This window comes from Trichechus manatus, unplaced genomic scaffold (assembly GCF_000243295.1).
Source record: "Trichechus manatus latirostris isolate Lorelei unplaced genomic scaffold, TriManLat1.0 scaffold00052, whole genome shotgun sequence".
Classification (NCBI taxonomy): Eukaryota; Metazoa; Chordata; class Mammalia; order Sirenia; family Trichechidae; genus Trichechus; species Trichechus manatus.
In genome coordinates, this window is record NW_004443988.1 from 9,997,448 (window position 1) to 10,015,017 (window position 17,570).

Genomic DNA, 17,570 nt, shown 5'->3' on the forward strand with positions numbered 1-17,570 from the left:
TACCACAGAAATATTGGAACAGTTTCCTTTATATGATTAAAAGTATCCTTCAGAATGGAGCTCTCTTTGTGCTTAGAAATAATATGTTGAACTATTTTGCAATATACTATTTTTAATCTAAATCCTGTTGCTTTGTTGCCTTTTTTAAGGTGTGGTATTTCAAAGACTGCTAGAGCTATTTTCCTGAAATACATTTGCAAAATAAGGCTGCTTTATAATCCAAGTATATTTTTATTTATTGAAGAAAATGTACTGCAATTCAAAAGTAAACTTATTTTATTATATAGATTATTGCTTAAGAACTCTGTTTGTACCCTAGCATGAGGTCTGTTGACTACGCTGGCCTTGAATGGCCACAGTTCTTCCTGTCGGGTATAAAACACTCCAGATTAGAAATAGTAAATGCCAACACTGGATTTATTTTCGAGGCCAAAGAACCAATTGTTTTTCTCATACTTAGATTAAGATTATTAAATCCATATAAAGTATATGTTTATGTATAATATACATACAAATTGGATGTTTTCATTTGTGTCTGACTTATTAAATGTCATCCAAAGTTTACTTCTTGAGTATTAATAAAATGGGAAGCTGTTGTGGTTTTGGAATTGTATCTTGTCATTTACCATCTCTGCAACTGTCCTTTTCTCAGCAGCTCAGGCTACATACTATTTTTTTTTCTGTTAGAAATGGCTTGGATTTGTCCTATCCCAATAGTCTTAAAAAGTGTCATACTTTCTCCTCAACAAGTAAAGTTATGTTTTTAGCCATCTTCTTGTAAGTATTGTTTTCATGAGTAGAGAGTCATTTTAGAAAAGAGCGTGTTTCTGTAGTTTTCTAACATCTCTTCAACCTCATACAGCTAGGGCTTCATTTGTTTATTTATGGCAGATGGAACACTTTGAATTTAGATTTAAAAAAAAAAAACAGGTATAAATTATCACCTGCATTCTACTTGAGAGCTTTATTTTTATATTTTAGACAATTTGGGGGAAATATTTTTAAGAGCTTAGAAATGTTCAGATACAGATGTTTGCTGCATTTGAATGGACACTTTGTAATCCTGGTATGACTCCCTTGCACCCTGCTCCCCAGAACTCTTTATCCCCCTCTCCTGTTTTATTTTTCTTCTTAGCATTTTCCACTGTTGGTCACACCAGACTTTAACTTATGTATTTCTCTGTAACCGACTAGATTGAAGGATGGATTTTGACTTTTGTTCATCACTTTATCTCTGACATCTGGAAAAATACTTGGCACCTAGTACATGCTTAGTTAACATTTGTTGAGTGAATGAATGCAGTAAAAACCACTGATTGTTGAAAATATAGCTGTTACCTAGCTAGCTTCAGAGATTAGGCCCTGAGAGACTAGGTCATAGCACATGTAAATTTTGCTAGGTCAAGAAGGAAGAGGGACAGGAGAAGTTTGAATCATGATTGCCCAGCTTTGCCCCAAGAGTGACACATAGCAGATAGATGTGGCAGGGCTAGGGAAATGGGGAGGAGAGCCACAACAGGATTACTTAAGATGACTGCTTAACTGTTTTGCCTGGGACTGCTTCTGGAGTTCTATTTTCATATGATGATAATTGAGAGAACATGGTAATATGCATGATCTAATGCAGCTAGAGTGAACTGTCCATAGTGCTGGACTCCCATGCTAAGCATTTTTGTTTCAGTTAGAATTGTGTTTTGAGGTTACCTATTTAGAACATATGATAAATGGCCAGTTGCCAGAAACCTAACATGTTAAGAATCATTCTTATTTGAGAGACAGATCTAGTAATTTTAACTACTCACTGTGCATCTGTTATCTAAATGATTGACTCAGAGACATTAATATGTATCACCACATTGCAAGTCAATAGAAGAATTTTTAAGTTTTCTTCATGCCCTTTGCTTCACTACACTTATAATACATATACAGTAGTTAATACAAAACTCCCATCATCACATATTTTTTGTAATTGTTTAATAATATCCCTTGGTACATAGGCCCTTATTTATAAATAGTGTTACACAGGCTGTGTGTACAACAACTGTTCCTAATGAAGCTGTGTATAGGCTGAACAAGTTAAATAGACACAGAGATTTTATTAAAAGAATATATGATGCCTTTGCATAGGCAAAAGAAATTTTTCTGCCTAAAATTTTGCTAATGCTCCTTTTTACAGGAGGGAAGAAAGAAATGTATGTGGAGGAGTTAGAGCAGATGGGCACATATTATTGAGAATAATATATTTGTATTATGTTTGGTAGAAATAAAATTTTTTCCTGCTTATAGCCTCTCCCTTGGGGAGAAAGGCACCAAGGGGTGGGGAAACTTTCCCCTTTTCTCTTTAGAATATCCTTTGGTGACTAGAATTCTCATGAGTACAAAGCAGCAGCAAGTATGTATTTTACACCTGTTCATCCTTCATTGCACATTTCAAACAGGGAAGTCTGGTGGGGGTGGTGGTGCCGAGGAGGGCCGCTGAGTTCCGGCTTATGGAGAGGAAAGAGATTGTAGGTATTTAAATGGAGGCTGTTAGCTTAAAATATAACCTGTTTCAAATGATCACTGGTGTCATTTAAAAAATATTTGTCAGTCTAGTCTAAGTTCCACTGTAAAATCATAAATGAGTGCAGACACATGAGTGTGTTTCTACTGTAGGCATTTAGATATTTACACATCTGCACATACACACACCCCAATAGGCTTCTTGGTCAGGAGGAATTTGGTCTCAGCATTATATAATATAGAGTCTTATGAATTGGCAAAGTGAAATTAAATCACTAGTCTAAGAAATCTACTTACACTATACTGAATTTGAATTTTAGGCATTTCTAAAGAATAGGTTTAAATATACAAATGCTGTCTGTGTTTTCCCTGGCCTGTGTCAGTCTTATAAACGTTAAGTTCTTTAAACTCCGGCTTGATAGGGTTCTTCGTGGCTTTACATGAAGTAGACTTACTTTCTTAAAAACTGAATTATTTTTCATGTAACAAATAAAATCAGACTGACATGGAAATGAATCATGTAAAAATGATATGCACAGCTTCAAGCTATTCTTTTTCGTCTTTGATAGGACTTCGGAGATTCAGCTTGAAATTCAGTCAACAGTGTTAATGATACTGGCTGCCCCTAACAGTTCTTGTTAGGAAAGATAGGCATTACTATCTACTATCTTTGCAAAAATCCCTAAAATAGATTTTAAAATGAATTTTAATAGTTATAAAAAGTCTCAATGATGGCAGGGGGAAGTGGATTTTGTATTATAGATAAGTAGAGCAGAAGAGAAAGTGATAACATTCAGTCCCCTGTATGGAACCTACCAATAAAAATGAGTTTCTAATATGAATTCCAATAGATTACACATATCAATTAAAAATATTGTAATTTTCTCAAATGATCATGTCTCCTTCTTGAAGGAAATAGAACTTAGGGAATTAAGAACTAGCTAGAGAGTCTTGAAGCCTCCCTCCCACCCCCTGGTGTGTGGCAGAGGAAATCCATGCGGTGCTCTGTTTTACTTTTTTTACTTTATAAAACATCTCCAGCTGCTTACTGGTACATACACAAGGAAAAAGAATTTCTGTCTTTAAAATTATTTCTTCTGAGAAATGTCAAATACTATATAAATACTACTTTGAGAATAATGCAGAAGGATTCAAATTATTTTTTTTCTCAACTGTTACTTGCACTACAATGTAGCAAATTTGCTGGCAGTCTTCACAATCTTATCTTTTGGTGACATGTTTACAATGGCTATCTTTTTGGGTACTTTATTTTTAGATCTACTATAAAGCTATAGCAGTCAAAAAACAGTTTCCAGCAGTTGCCATCCAGTGGCAATGGTATCTCTATAAACTTGAAAGAGAGGTTCTGCCCAATCCTGTGGTAACTGGGGGAGAAGACTCCTTGACTGATGGAGTCTTCTTCATAACTGCACCATCACACACTTGTTGAGGGATACCTGACTCCACAGACACTTCCTGGTCTCCAGCATCCAGCTTATTCTAGGCTTTGTTACCTTATTTGGGGATGAGCACTGAAGAGCTGCAGAGTGGCAATTGAAAGTACATCTGATATATCATCAAATATTAGGTGTGGTAAATGATAGCCTTCAAAAGGCATCTTTTATGATTTCACTTGCTAACAAAGCTGTAATTGTAATAAATGTCACAAGAGAGAAACAGTAGCGTGACACTGAAGGTTGAGGGTCATTAAATGGACATGATTCTCATAGTCTTTTCTGTTTTCCTACTTTTGGGAAACCACCCCTGATTAACCTCACAACTGTTAATGATTTTATGATTTGTTAAGGAGGTCTTTGAATAGAAACAATAAACAGCTGACACTAATCTTTCTAGTTTAATTCTTTATAAAGATTAAATATAATTTGGCTCACTGGGGTTATGCACTGAATTAATTGGCTTTGTCTCTAAATGAATTACGAGTCAGGGTCACGGAGAAGAACATACACACACACCCTGGTCATGTCCTACTGATTACACGCTGGATATTGGGATTTGCCTTTCACAGAGGTGAAGTCTTCCTTCTTATAGGGTCATGGACTTCAGAGTTGGAAGGGATGTTTGAGACCAGACCCCTCAGGTTTTAAATGAGTTTCCTGAGTCACATAAGTAGGTAATTGTAGTCTAGTACCTAGGTCTTTCAACTCCTGCCCAGTCAGCTTGCTGCTTCTCAAGTAACTGAAGAGTGGTAACCCATCCAAAATATTATAATCATCTGAAATTTTTTCAATATGATATTCATCTATGGTGACAAGTAACATGTCTTACAATGTAAATATTTTAGGGAGTGTTAATACCATGGTTACTAATGCTTACTGTGAGTTAATAAGGACTGCCGTTCAACTAAGAAGTTGGTATCAGCCTACTGAACGAGCATTTTGGTGATGGAGGAATAAATCATTTTGAAGAATTGCTTAAAAAGAGGCAAGTAGGCTTTAGTAAGTTGAGGGATTGGAGAAATAGCTTGAAGGTGTGTCAAGAAGAGGAATTTAAGAAGTGGACATGGGAAGGCACTAAAAACAAACTTTGGTCTTTACAGTTTTTCTGAGGTCAGCCTGGTAGTGCTGTCTTTATATGTTTTACATTACTGACTATGAACAAAGTTGTTGCTTTAGTTTTGTGGTTATAGTTCATATGTTTCCACCTACTAATTGTATATGGCGTCCCTGAGTGACGCAAATGGTTAAGCACTCGACCACTAGCTGAAAGACTGGTGGTTTGAACCCACCCAGATGTGCTCTGGAAGACAGGCCTGGTGATCTGCTTCTGAAAGGTCACAGCTTTGAAAACCCTATGGAACAATTCTACTCTGCACACATGGGATTGCCATGAGTCAGAATCGACTCAACAACAATGACAACAGTTAATTGTATATAATAGTTTGTTCTTACTAAGCTTTAAAATGTTTTAAAGTTGTTAAGCTAGAGCTAAAAATAGCTTTGTACTTGAATAGTTTATTAAAAATTAAGTTGACCCACTCACTGTACCAAATGAAAATAGAATCTTAATAGAAGACTTAACTGTTTATTCTCAGTAATTATCTTTTATTTTAGGGCATCACGTTGAGTTTATGGGAAAGCTGGTTTTTGTTTTGTATGTTCACACAACAACATAGGGAATCATCTGCTGCAATGAAATTACCAAAGTTAAACTTTGTGTTCTTTGGGGACACATTTAAAATCATTAGTTAAAGACAGATTGACAATACTCTTTATACAGTTTTGTGAATCTTGTCATGGGAAGCCTGTTATTTGGAGTAGTCTTGCATTCAAATGCATCTCCTTTTAGCTCTACAAAGCTCTATGAATTTTATCCTGGTGTTACTGGAGAAAGTCTGTTAAACTAGCCCCATCACTTAGACTTCCTTAGTGCTGTGCCCTGTCAGTTTGGCTGTATTAAGGTGTCACATTTTACAGAACAAAGATAATCTGCAGTTACATAATATAGTTGTGGAGTTTACCAAGTTCTATATGGAGATGCCAACAATTAGAAAAAGAATTGTTCAAATTGATGAAATGTGTTCTTTTCTGTGGTGCTTATTTTTAAACCTTAGAACGTAGTTCTAAATGTGGTAGAGAGTCTTTACACTTTTTTCTTCTTTTTTTTTTTTTTTTTGAGCTGAAACGGAGTTGGTCCTGGTAGGGTTCCTGCTACTGTCATTAAAAAATGAGAGCTGAAGCGAAACATGGCGTGGTTGGAAGACCTAAGAGGGTGAAGATGAGTGGGCGAAGAGTAGGGAGTAGATTGACACACTGACTTTAAATTCTCCCTGCACCAACCCCATGTCCCGTGAGAATTTAAAGCGGTTTAAGGTGGAGTGCTTGTATTTTCACACATTTATAACCTCCCTAAGGGGAAGTGAGAAAGGGAGGGTGCCATCCTCATTTTGTAGATGAAAATAGGAGGTACAGACAGGTCAGATACCCCAGGCAAAACCAGGATCAAGAGCCCTGACTGGTGGAAGAGAATCCAGACTTTTAACTAAAGAGAATCATACTTTTTTTTTTTATTTTTTTTTTAAGATACATCTATTCCCACTATTTTCATTTGCTATATTTTTGCAGTGCTGCCACATATTAACAAACTGGTCATTCCTCACAAATTACCAATTTCCCAAAACAATAGTTGAACTTTTAGTGGGCCTCTTTTATAGACGTGGAATATAAATAGTTATAACTTATGACTTAATTAACATAGCTTCTGCAAACTAACTTTGGAAGCCTGGTAGCTGCTCCTTGGAAACTCCAGGAGGCAGTTCTACTCTGTCCTATAGGGTCGCTATGAGTCGGAATCCACTCGGCAGCAATGGGTTTGGTAGGGTTTCTGCAAACTTTAATTGTGCCTGTTTGTTCAAATTTTAGGTGGAACTTTCTTTGCTAATAAATATTGAGTCTGCAGCATCCATATGAATTGCTGTAGTCGTCTGGCTGGAGCAAGTGCAAGGGGACAATAGTCCAGATTCATATGATGCTGACTCCCAGGGGTTACACCGGCTTAAATGAAACAACTGTGGCCTTCACATCTCAGTGTGGAGCTGTTTATTATCCATGTATGCAGGCATTTCTTAAGACTTGACTATCATTTACATGAAAATTGATACCAGTAAAGACAATTAGAATCAATCAACAAATCCATCTCAGTGATAATAAGGCACAACCTGAAAATGTAATGGATTTAGTTTTTAAGAATAGCAAGGGATCCGATTTTCCCCCATTAATAACAGTAAAGAGTTGTCTGTTTAACCATTGTAGCACTCTCTCTGTTTAGTTGGTTACTACGGTTACAAACGTAAAACGAAACCATGTTTCTCAGTTTTTGACAGCTTGTCTATCATTATCCTTTAGGAGTGTTTCTCAAAGTGTGATTCTTGAGCCCCTTCAGGTGGCTTGTGAGTTAGATTACAGTTTATATAATTAGACTGTTTACTTCTGTGCCTGTCATGAACCCAAGCTGACCGGCACAGTGATTTAGAGATGAACTCAGTGACATTTCATCTTCATGTGTGTCTGATGACAATACTTTTGGCAGCTAAGCAGATAAGAAAGTGGTCTCCAGCGTATCCGTGCTTCTACAGGATGCACAGGACTACAGCGCTAGGACACGGCAGCGGCATTCAGAGAACGAACAGTTGTCTGGTATGGACTTGGAACAGAATAGCTTTCTGACGTTCAGAGCGATACTTTAGATTGGGATGATGCTCTAACTGGTCACACATACACATACAGAGCAGGGAATCAAGTCCTGCTGCTTGGGAATGCTGCAGTGCCTCGTGTGTAATCAAACACGCTTCCTACCAAGGTGATGCTTTAGCACAGCTATTATAAGAAAGTGGGTATGAGAATGGAGAAGCAGAAAAACAGAAGAAAATGAAAACTGTAAATAAAAAGTAAAGCATTATTGCATAAATATGTAAGAAAAATTTAACAGATTCCCAATTCATTTTCATAGAAATAAATTTCATCTATGAAAACCAAGTTTAGAACTCCCACTATACCATGTCACTGTCCTCAGCGCACCAAGTGCTTAATTCCTTCACTCATTGCCGCCTAGAGAAAAAATACTTTGCTTTAAATGCGCATTTGACACCTATAAAGATTATGCTATGTATATTTCAGCAAATTTGTGTTCGTATGTACCCTAGGGTCCCATGATTAAAGGAGAGAAAATGTCGGTGAGCACTGCATTAGAACCTCCTCACGATCACTGGGGTGCCTGTTAATCCACTGGCCCAGTCTGTCGCTACAAGTAGAAGCGTTTCAATTTGGTGGATTCATGACTGAAACTGTTAGCAGTTTTTGGTTTAAAACATATTAACACTTATACCCATGAGTGCATATGTTTCTATGCTTTGATGTATCACTGCTGCTTGAAAGTTTTGTGTCTTAACGATCATAGTTTAGTTAATGGAAACTTTTAAAATAATAATTTATATCTTGAGTTTTAAATCCAGTAGGACACCTCACACTCAGTTTTGCACTTTTAGTGGGATAATTTTCTTAAGGCATGAGGTATATTAATTAATAGGATGCTTGAATCTCTGGATCTATACTGGTGTTTTATCATCCTCAAAGCATTGTGAATGTCTGCGTTTCGTTTAAATGAACACATACACATTTTCTCTAATGCTACTGGAAGTGTTCACCACGTGTTCACAATTGTCAGATGAATCAGCACTATTAAAGTATCAAAGTGAAGTTTCAGTTGTATATGAATTTTCTTTTCCAAGTAAAGAACGTCTTTCCCCGTGCTGAAGCATTACAAACAACTCCTTTATTTCCGCTCCCTCTCCCCTCAAGTGGTCCACATCCACATCAACAAGGAAACATCTACGACTGCAGCTACGAAACACAGAAGCAGCTAATTCTGACTACATTGAAGCAGAGCACACACAAAGAAGTATAAGGAAGTAGACAACCACCATGCATAAAAACCTTATGCAACCAAATCCCGGCCTTCTGTTTATCACTCGTCTATTTTCTTCTTTTGAAAGAACAGGATGAACCCATGCTCGAAACCTTTCCAAAGCATGAAAATACATCTTTTTTTAAGTGGCACTTCAAAACAAGTTGGCACAGAATGAAAAATGACATTTGGTCTCTGGTGTGTGGAGGAACTATCACCTGGGCCCTGCCTCGGGCTTAGGGTTCCCAAGGAAGAGAAATGAGTTCGCAGCAGGCTCAGGGCCCTGGCTGGGTCATGTTCTTGTTTTTCAGAATGGGGTCCTTGTAACTGCTTGTTCCAGGGGCTGTGGTGGCCTCCAAAGGCAGGCCCTGCTGCTGGTAGCCATAGTTGACGTTTCCACAGGGGAAGTGGCGCAGCCGGAACAGAGGGACCTCTTTCATGCTGGCGGTCAGCGAAGATGGCTCCAGCAGCAGGGAGGCGCCCGCCAGTCTCCCCGCGGCAGCGCTGGGCGGCGCGGTACAGCTCCCCTCGCGGCCCACCTTTCCCTGCTCACGCGGCTCTTTCTTGGTGGCTACAGGACTGTTCTTTTTGTCAGGCTTCTCTGTAAACCACGAGCCGTAGGTTGGGTTCCATAAGCTGGTCGGTTTGTTTCGGGATCCCTGGACTTTGTGCACCTCTGATGGTGGGTTGGACTGAGAGAATGCCATGTTAACGTGTCCCTCTTCCCCGGCTGGCCCTCGAGGGCCTCCTACGGAAACCTCGGCCGCAGCCGCTTTCTTCCCGGCTCTGCGGGTGGAGGCGCTGGGCAGAGGAGGTGGGGCGGCCGGGCTGTGCTCGCCCTCCGGTTTTGCTTGAGGAGGAGACACTAGGAGAGGAGGAATCCCCTCGGGGTCTTTGGGCCTCATGGGCACTTTCTCGTCCTCTTCCACAAGTGGGCCATATTCTATTGGCAACGCGGTATTGATTACATCTGGATCCTACCAGTAGGAGAAATGAATTGATTAAAAGTTAGAATCACAGACAAAAGATACCGGATCTGGAAGGTTACCATAGGCATGACCTCTTCTAAACATATCTGCAGTTGAGGAAACCATTCAATAGTTACTGAGAGTATATTAATTTATAGGCACCAGGGGATAAGATGTCTGTCAGTTTGTCGTACTGTGGGGGCTTGCATGTTGCTGTGATGCTGGAAGCTATGCCACCGGTATTCAGATACCAGCAGGGTCACCCATGGCAGACAGGTTTCAGCTGAGCTTCCAGACTAAAACAGACTAGGAAGAAGGACCCGACAGTCTACTTCTGAAAAGAATTAGCCAGTGAAAACTTTATAAATAGCAGGGGATAAGAAGTGAATGTGAAATCATATTTACCCTTGAAGAGCTCAGAGGATAAGTGCTATAATGGACGGTGTACAGGGAGCTAGGAGGGGCACCCAACTGCCTGGGGCACTGAAGGGGTTCAGGAAGAGCTTTGCAGAGGTGACCTTTTGGCAAACCTTATAGATTAATGAATTTGTAAAAAACATGATGAATTAGTTGTTATTTTTTGTTATTCCAGTTTATTCTTAATAAAATCCTTCCAACTAAACAGAAAAGTCTATGTTTGACTTCAGGTGTGGGGCGGGGGGCGGGGCAGGAAGAAGGAGAGAAGAGGGGAAAAGGAAGGAGGAGAGGGGAGGAGAGAAGAGACACACACCATGGTGGCTTACAAGGTTTATTTTTTGTTCTTCCCCAGCTATCTAGCATTTTCATCATATCTGGGTTACACTTGATTATAACCTTTTCTGCATTGTATCATCACATCATTACATGGACAGGTATCATAGTGCAGCAGTTCTTTCACTTGTTTAGATGTGATGGTGCCTTTTATGGAAACCAGGTAATACTGAGGTGTAATGGGTAAAATGAGTCCCTCAGTAGTGCAAATGGTTAATGCTCTCCACTGCTAACCAAAAGGTTGGAGGTTTGAGTCTACCCAGAGGTACCTTGGAAGAAAGACCTGTTGATCTACTTCCACAAAATCAGCCACTGAAGACCCTATAGAGCACAGTTCTACTCTGGCACGGGTAAGGTCTCCATGAGTCTGAAAAGACTTGATGGCAATTGGTAATGAATAAAACATATACAAAATCAGTTTTGTGCTAGATATTCTTACATTAATAGGTTGTCATGTAGAAAAGCAGAAGCAGTAGCCAGAGGTTTAAGGAAAATTTGTGGAAGGAAACAAATTTGGGGAAATTGAATTCATTAATATTTTACGCAAATTGAGAAAAGGCCTCCATTACTTGAGTTTAACAGAAAAACACATTGGTCTGATATTCACCGGCAAAAAAATACCTTCGTATTCTCTTTTCACCCTTTAGTTTTCTCCTTGTTTATTGTTAATTTCCATAGTGAGTCATTTCAAATATGCTTGTATAAAACCACCTACTTTTAAGAAGGATATTACTGTACATGCTTGGGAGAAAAATTACTCTTAAGTGGGTGTATTCCATTAATATTACACTATAACAACTTAAAATTTCATTGAACATAAAGTTCTCTGAAAGAACCCCTAGTAACATGGCAAGTGCAGTCCAACTAGATAAATGCTAGCTCACCAACTACTGAGCTTGAAGTACCTGTGAGAAAGGAATGGTGGGGCTAGAAAATGACTTTAATTTGAAAATGTATACTTTTTTTGGTCACAATTAAGATTGGAGAATTTAGAGAGGTAGTTACTTATTGTCTGTCTTTTCTAAAAGTATTCTCCAGAATGTAGTATTCTGACAAAATAAGAGCCAAGAGAGGAGAAGGAAGCAGATACAGTGAAGAGAGGAGATACACCAATGGAAAGCCCTGCGGGGCAGTGGTGTGGCTGGTGGAGGGATCAGCCTTGACCAGCAGGCTCCAGGACCTCCAATGACACTGGAAGGAAGCTGGGGAGAGTTGGTGCAGATGCAAATGAGCTTGTATTGGAGACAGGGAGGGAACTGAGGGAATTCTCACCCCATAACCTCTGCTTTCTCGATAAGATGGGAGGCATAGTTGTCTGCTGGCAGTCAGGGAGAGAAGTAACAATTTACACTCATTACTGAAGGAAATGGGCAAGGGATCTGCACGGAGACCAAAAATTGTGTGGCTTGGACAACCTCTCCAAACCTCAGCTCCTCATCTATAAAATGGGGATATTATACTTACCTCAGTGAGGATAAAATGAAATTCGTGAAAAGTGATTTGTGCTTTATAAATACTATGCAAATGCTATTGATGATGTTAAAATGTCTCCAGATTACCAGGCCCCTTCCCTTATGCAGCATATAACTTAACAATTAGATACTGTCAGTTATTTCACATATTAAAATTTCTCCATCCAGACTACAAACTATTTGAGAGCAGGTGTGTTCCATACTTCTCTGAAGCTCCGGTTCTGTCTAATAAAACATTAGGTACCTGTTAGGGACTGAGTTAATACTTGCAAATTGAACTGATTCTCTAATATTATTGAGCGTCTGGCCCTGTGTCATGTGCTGGTGGAGAACGTGGCAGTTTCTAGTATTTACTTTACAAAATGGGCAAACTGAGATACCAAGCATTTCACTTTATAGATCGCTAGCATCCATTCTCACAACTTGTCATGTAAAGACTTTTCCATACGGAGTAAATTCTGGCCAAGGGGAAGAATGTTTATACCTGGGTGCAGTATTCAATCCTTTCCAAAATTATGGCGAAGTTGGGCCTGTCTTCAGGCTGATGTTGCCAGCACTGGGTCATTATCCGGTACCTAAAAGAAGAATAAGCACATTTACGAAAATCAGGAGAAACACAAGCATGAAAAATACATTTTTCTCCCCAGCTCTTTTCTGAATGGAACGGGGGCGGCACACTCATCTTTGAGGGTGGCGCCTCAGCTAGATCCTGCTGCCCTCTGCTGATGGGTCGAGGAATAGTGTCCCGGCATAATGATTCTAACATCAGAGTTCATGAACACAGACAGGCTGGTGTTTACTTTAAACAGGACTCCTCTCACTCTGTTCCACTTTTGGGACAGCATATTCTATTTCTCATCTGCCTTGCTTGTGGGAAGGAGGTGAAAGACCACAGAGAACACAGGGAACATTTAAAGGAGATCCAAACATACGGTGTAGGGTAGCAGGAATTGAGGCTGGGACTCGAAGTCTCAGGAGACGCTTGTGGAGTGCAGGCTTGGTGAGTCCACAACCCCCAGGCAGATCCCTTTTCTGGCTTGGCATTATTGCTTTCCAGGGGCCAAGGACAAACCCATCTCATTAAAGTCTCAGATACATCTCTATCTTGGGGCATGTTAAACGAGGTCAGCCATCTGCCCCTTAATTTTAAAATAAATAAGCATATGTGGCCGTAGATATCATTTGAAAAGAAAAACTGTGCTTAATAACTAGTAGCAATGTCCATAAGAGAGACATACACTGGCCCGGGGCAGTTCTTAGGTGGGTCCATCCGTCCTCCACTGGTCACAAACTCCAAAACTTCCTGGTTGCTTCTGCTAGGGTATGGCATATATCCCAGGGAAAATATTTCCCACAGCAGCACTCCAAAGGACCTGTGCACAGGACAGAGGAAGATATGGATGGATGGACACACACACACACACACACACACACACACACACACTTCAAATTTTAATCCTTTTTTTCATTATATATGTTTCCACAATAGAGAATTTTTAAAATGGAAAAAAAGTAAAAATAAGACAGTACTGCAGGTAATACTCCATAAAAAGATAACCACTGTTAACATTGTATTTTTTTTTTGTTCCAGTTAAGTTTCTGTGCTTAGATTTTTTTAACATAATTACAGTCATATTCAATATGCAATTTTTAGCCTTGATGTTTTTACACATTCCATTATAGCATAAACATTTCCCATGCTAATACATTTTATAAATAAAATTTGGAATAGCTGTAAGACATTCCATTAATTTGTTTTGTCATAATTTGTCATACACTTTCTGTATTGTGTTCAGTTTTTTAAATATTTAAATACTGTGGTGAATCATATACTGATAAAGGTTAGTATCCACACTATATAAAGAACTACAACTCAACAACAAAAAGACAATCCAATTTTAAAAAACGGGCACAGGCTTTGAATAGACACTTTTCCAAAGAAGATATTCAAATGGCCAACAAGCACATAAAAACATTCTCAACATCATTAGCCATCAGGGAAATGCAAATCAAAACCACAATGAAATACCATTTCATACCCACTAGGATGGCTAATGTTAAAAAAAAAACAAAAAAGGAACTAAGTGTTGGTGAGGATGTGGAAAAATTGGAACCTTTGTACTCTGCTTATGGAAATTTCAGCTATATATTTTCTGCCTGTCTAGATAGATAGATCATAGTATGCTTTGAGAGAACTAGTACATAGACTGCAAATAGATGTTTCTTTTCTTGGTTTAGAGTTCAAAGGAGAAGGAAGTAGTGTTGGTCATAGAACTTCAATAGTTTTAGGTAAGTAGGGTTGTCAAATTTAGCAGATAAAAATATAAGACACCTAGTTAAATTTGAATTTCAGATAAACAGTGAGTAATTTTGTAGTATAGATATGCCCCGAATATTTTATGGAGTATACTTATACTAAAAAATCATTTGATGTTTATCTAAAATTCAATTTAACTAGCTATTTTGTATTTTATCTAGCAACCTGACCGAGAAGAAACATCTATACTTTGTATGCCAGATGGTTCTTTAATCACCTGTAAGGCTGTCCTAAGTAGGAGCAGCCAGCCCAAAGCTTGACGCCAAAGCACACAAAATCAAATAAAAACAAATATTGAAGAAAATTACACTATTTCTCTCACAACTAAACTTGCTCTGCCTGAAATTATAGAAATAGCAAAAGTGATTACTGATTACTTTTAATATTTGAATCATGGGGATAACAATCTGATGAAAGCGCTTTTAAATCATGAATTGTGCTGTGCTTGTTACCAGCTTTCTAAGGCTAAATCTTATTTTTGTTTAGTCATAACTTGAAGGTGGAAAATTGTCTCCAGGTGTGGTAGAGAGAAGGGCCAGCTCTGAGGAAAAATGGGGGCGAAACATTCCTGCGTTATATTCAGATGTCCTGCCAGCTGATTCTGATGTCTGTTTCAGTTCTCTGAGCTTCCGACTCCTATATCTAATGCCACTTGTCTGTTAACGGCAACTCAAGCTAACAGGTCCAAACAGAAGTCGCTCTGCACCCAAGCCATCTCCTTCTTGTTTTTTCCCAACTCAGTGGCACCACTGTTCCCCCATTTGCTTAAGCCAGAAACATAGGAAGTGCCTCCTGCCTCCACTCCACAATCATTCAGCAAGTCCTATTAACTCTACTTTCAAGACAGAGTTTGAATCTGACCACTTTTCACTACTTCCACTGGTACCACTAAGCCAAGCCCCACTCCTCTTTGACCTATAACTTGGCAATATTTTCCTAACTGGTTTCCCATTTTCACCTGACGTACTCCAGTCTGTTTTCAATGGCAGATAGAGTGATCTTTTAAAAACAAGGGTCATGTCACACTCCTGCTTACAGCCCTCCACTAGCATCCCACTGTGCTTAGACTAAAATCCACATTCCTTGACCTGAGTTCTAAAAAGAGATTCAAACCAGTTCATTTCGGTCGACCCCCTGCTGAGAATTTTCATTTCCACCCCAAACCCATAAAAACCAAACACGTTGCTGTTGAGTCAATTCTGATTTCCACCCCAGATATATTAAATTGGAATTACATTTTAACAAGATCCCGAGGTGATTCTTATGTATACAAAATCCTCACAACTGGACCAATAAGCAACATCATGATAAATGGAGAAAAGATTGAAGTTGTCAAGGATTTCATTTTACTTGGAGCCATAATCAACACCCATGGAAGCAGTAGTCAAGAAATCAAACGACGTACTGCATTGGGTAAATCTGCTGCAAAAGACCTCTTTAAAGTGTTAAAAAGCAAAGATGTCACTTTGAGGACTAGGGTGCGCCTGACCCAGGCCATGATATTTTCAATCACCTCATATGCATGTGAAAGCCGGACAGTGAATAAGGAAAACCAAAGAAGAATTGATGCCTTTGAATTATGGTGTTGGCGAAGAATATTGAATATACCATGGACTGCTAGAAGAATGAACAAATCTGTCTTGGAAGAAGTACAGCCAGATGCTTCTTAGAAGTGAGGATGGTGAGATTTTGTCTCAGGTACTTTGGACATGTTATCAGGAGGTACCAGTCCCTGGAGAAGGACATCATCCTTGGTAAAGTAGAGGGTCAGCAAAAAACAGGAAGGCCTTCAGTGAGATGGATTGACACAGTAGCTGCAACAATGGGCTCAAATATAGCAACAATTGTAAGGATGGTGCAGGACCAGGCAGTGTTTTGTTCTGTTGTACATAGGGTTGCTATGAGTCGCAACTGACTCAATGGCACCTAACAACAACAACAACATCTTTTATCTGGGACTAGTTTTTACTATTAATTATTTTATTTTTCTCTTTAGAGGCTTGTAGAATCTTTACTGTCACCATTGGTCCAAAATTTCATGATGATGTGCTCTTGTGTGGATCTTTTTATCCATGGTGCTTGGCACCTGGTGGATGCTTTCATTTTGGAATTTATGGCCTTCCATTCTGGGAAATCTTCCTGAAGTATTTCTTAGATGTTTTTATTCTGGCATTTCCTCTGTTCATTCTTTTCGAGACGCCTATACATCAGCAGCTAATTGGATCTATTGATCTAATCCTCTTAATTGCCTATCATTTCATTCCTATATCACATCTCTTTATTATAGTTGTTTTATTTTCTGGAAGCTTAACTCTGACTTCTAACCTTTCTATTGACTCTTGTATCTGTATCATCATGTTAAAAAATAAATTTTAGCTGGGCAGAGGGCTGTGGGGACCATGGCCTCGGGGAACATGTAGCTCAATTGGCATTAACACAGTTTGTAAAGACAATGTTCTACATTCTACCTTGGTGAGTAGCGTTTGGGCTCTTAAAAGCCTGTGAGCAGCCATCTAAGATACTCCACTGGTCTCAACCCTTCGAGAGCAAGGGAGAATGAAGAGAACAAATAAAATGAAAAGATTAGTCCAAAGTACTAATGGACCACAGCTACCACAGCCTACACCAGACTGAGTCCAGTACAGCTAGGTGGTGCCTAGCTACCACCCCTGCCTACTCTGACTAGGATCACAACAGAGGGCCCTGGACAGAGCTGGAGAAGGATATAGAACAAAATCCTAACTCACAAAGACCAGATTTATTGGCCTGAAAGACTGGAGAAACCCCGAGAGTATGGCCCCTGGACACTCTTTTAGCTCAGTGGTGAAGTCACTCCCGAGGTTCATCATTCAGCCAGGTATTGGATAGCCCCATAAAATATAAAACTAATGAGGCACAGCAGTCCAGGGACAAGGACTAGAAGGCAGGAGGGGACAGGAAAGCTGGTGATAGGGAACCCAAGGTTGAGAAAGGACAGTGTTGACATGTCGTAGGGTTGTTTTCCATTGTCATAGGGCAATACGTGTACTAACTGTTTAATGAGAAACTATTTGTTCTGTAAACCTTCAAGTAAGGTACAAAAAAAAAAAAAAATTATCTATGTGAGATCAAATTGACAACAGCAACTCAGAAGGTTTGATG

General features: G+C 39.2%; 1 protein-coding gene across 1 annotated transcript in view; it reads right to left on the minus strand.

The window, feature by feature from the left end:
- Positions 1-7,213: 7,213 nt before the first annotated feature.
- ALK (ALK receptor tyrosine kinase) overlaps positions 7,214-17,570 on the minus strand; it is a 1,033,821-nt gene continuing 1,023,464 nt past the window's right edge. The window contains exons 27-29 of the mRNA XM_004377648.3: positions 13,351-13,485; positions 12,597-12,687; positions 7,214-9,899 (exon numbers count right to left, since the gene is read on the minus strand). Coding sequence (XP_004377705.1) covers positions 9,198-9,899; positions 12,597-12,687; positions 13,351-13,485 — 928 coding nt within the window. The 3' untranslated portion in view covers positions 7,214-9,197. The remainder of the gene's footprint in view (positions 9,900-12,596; positions 12,688-13,350; positions 13,486-17,570) is intronic.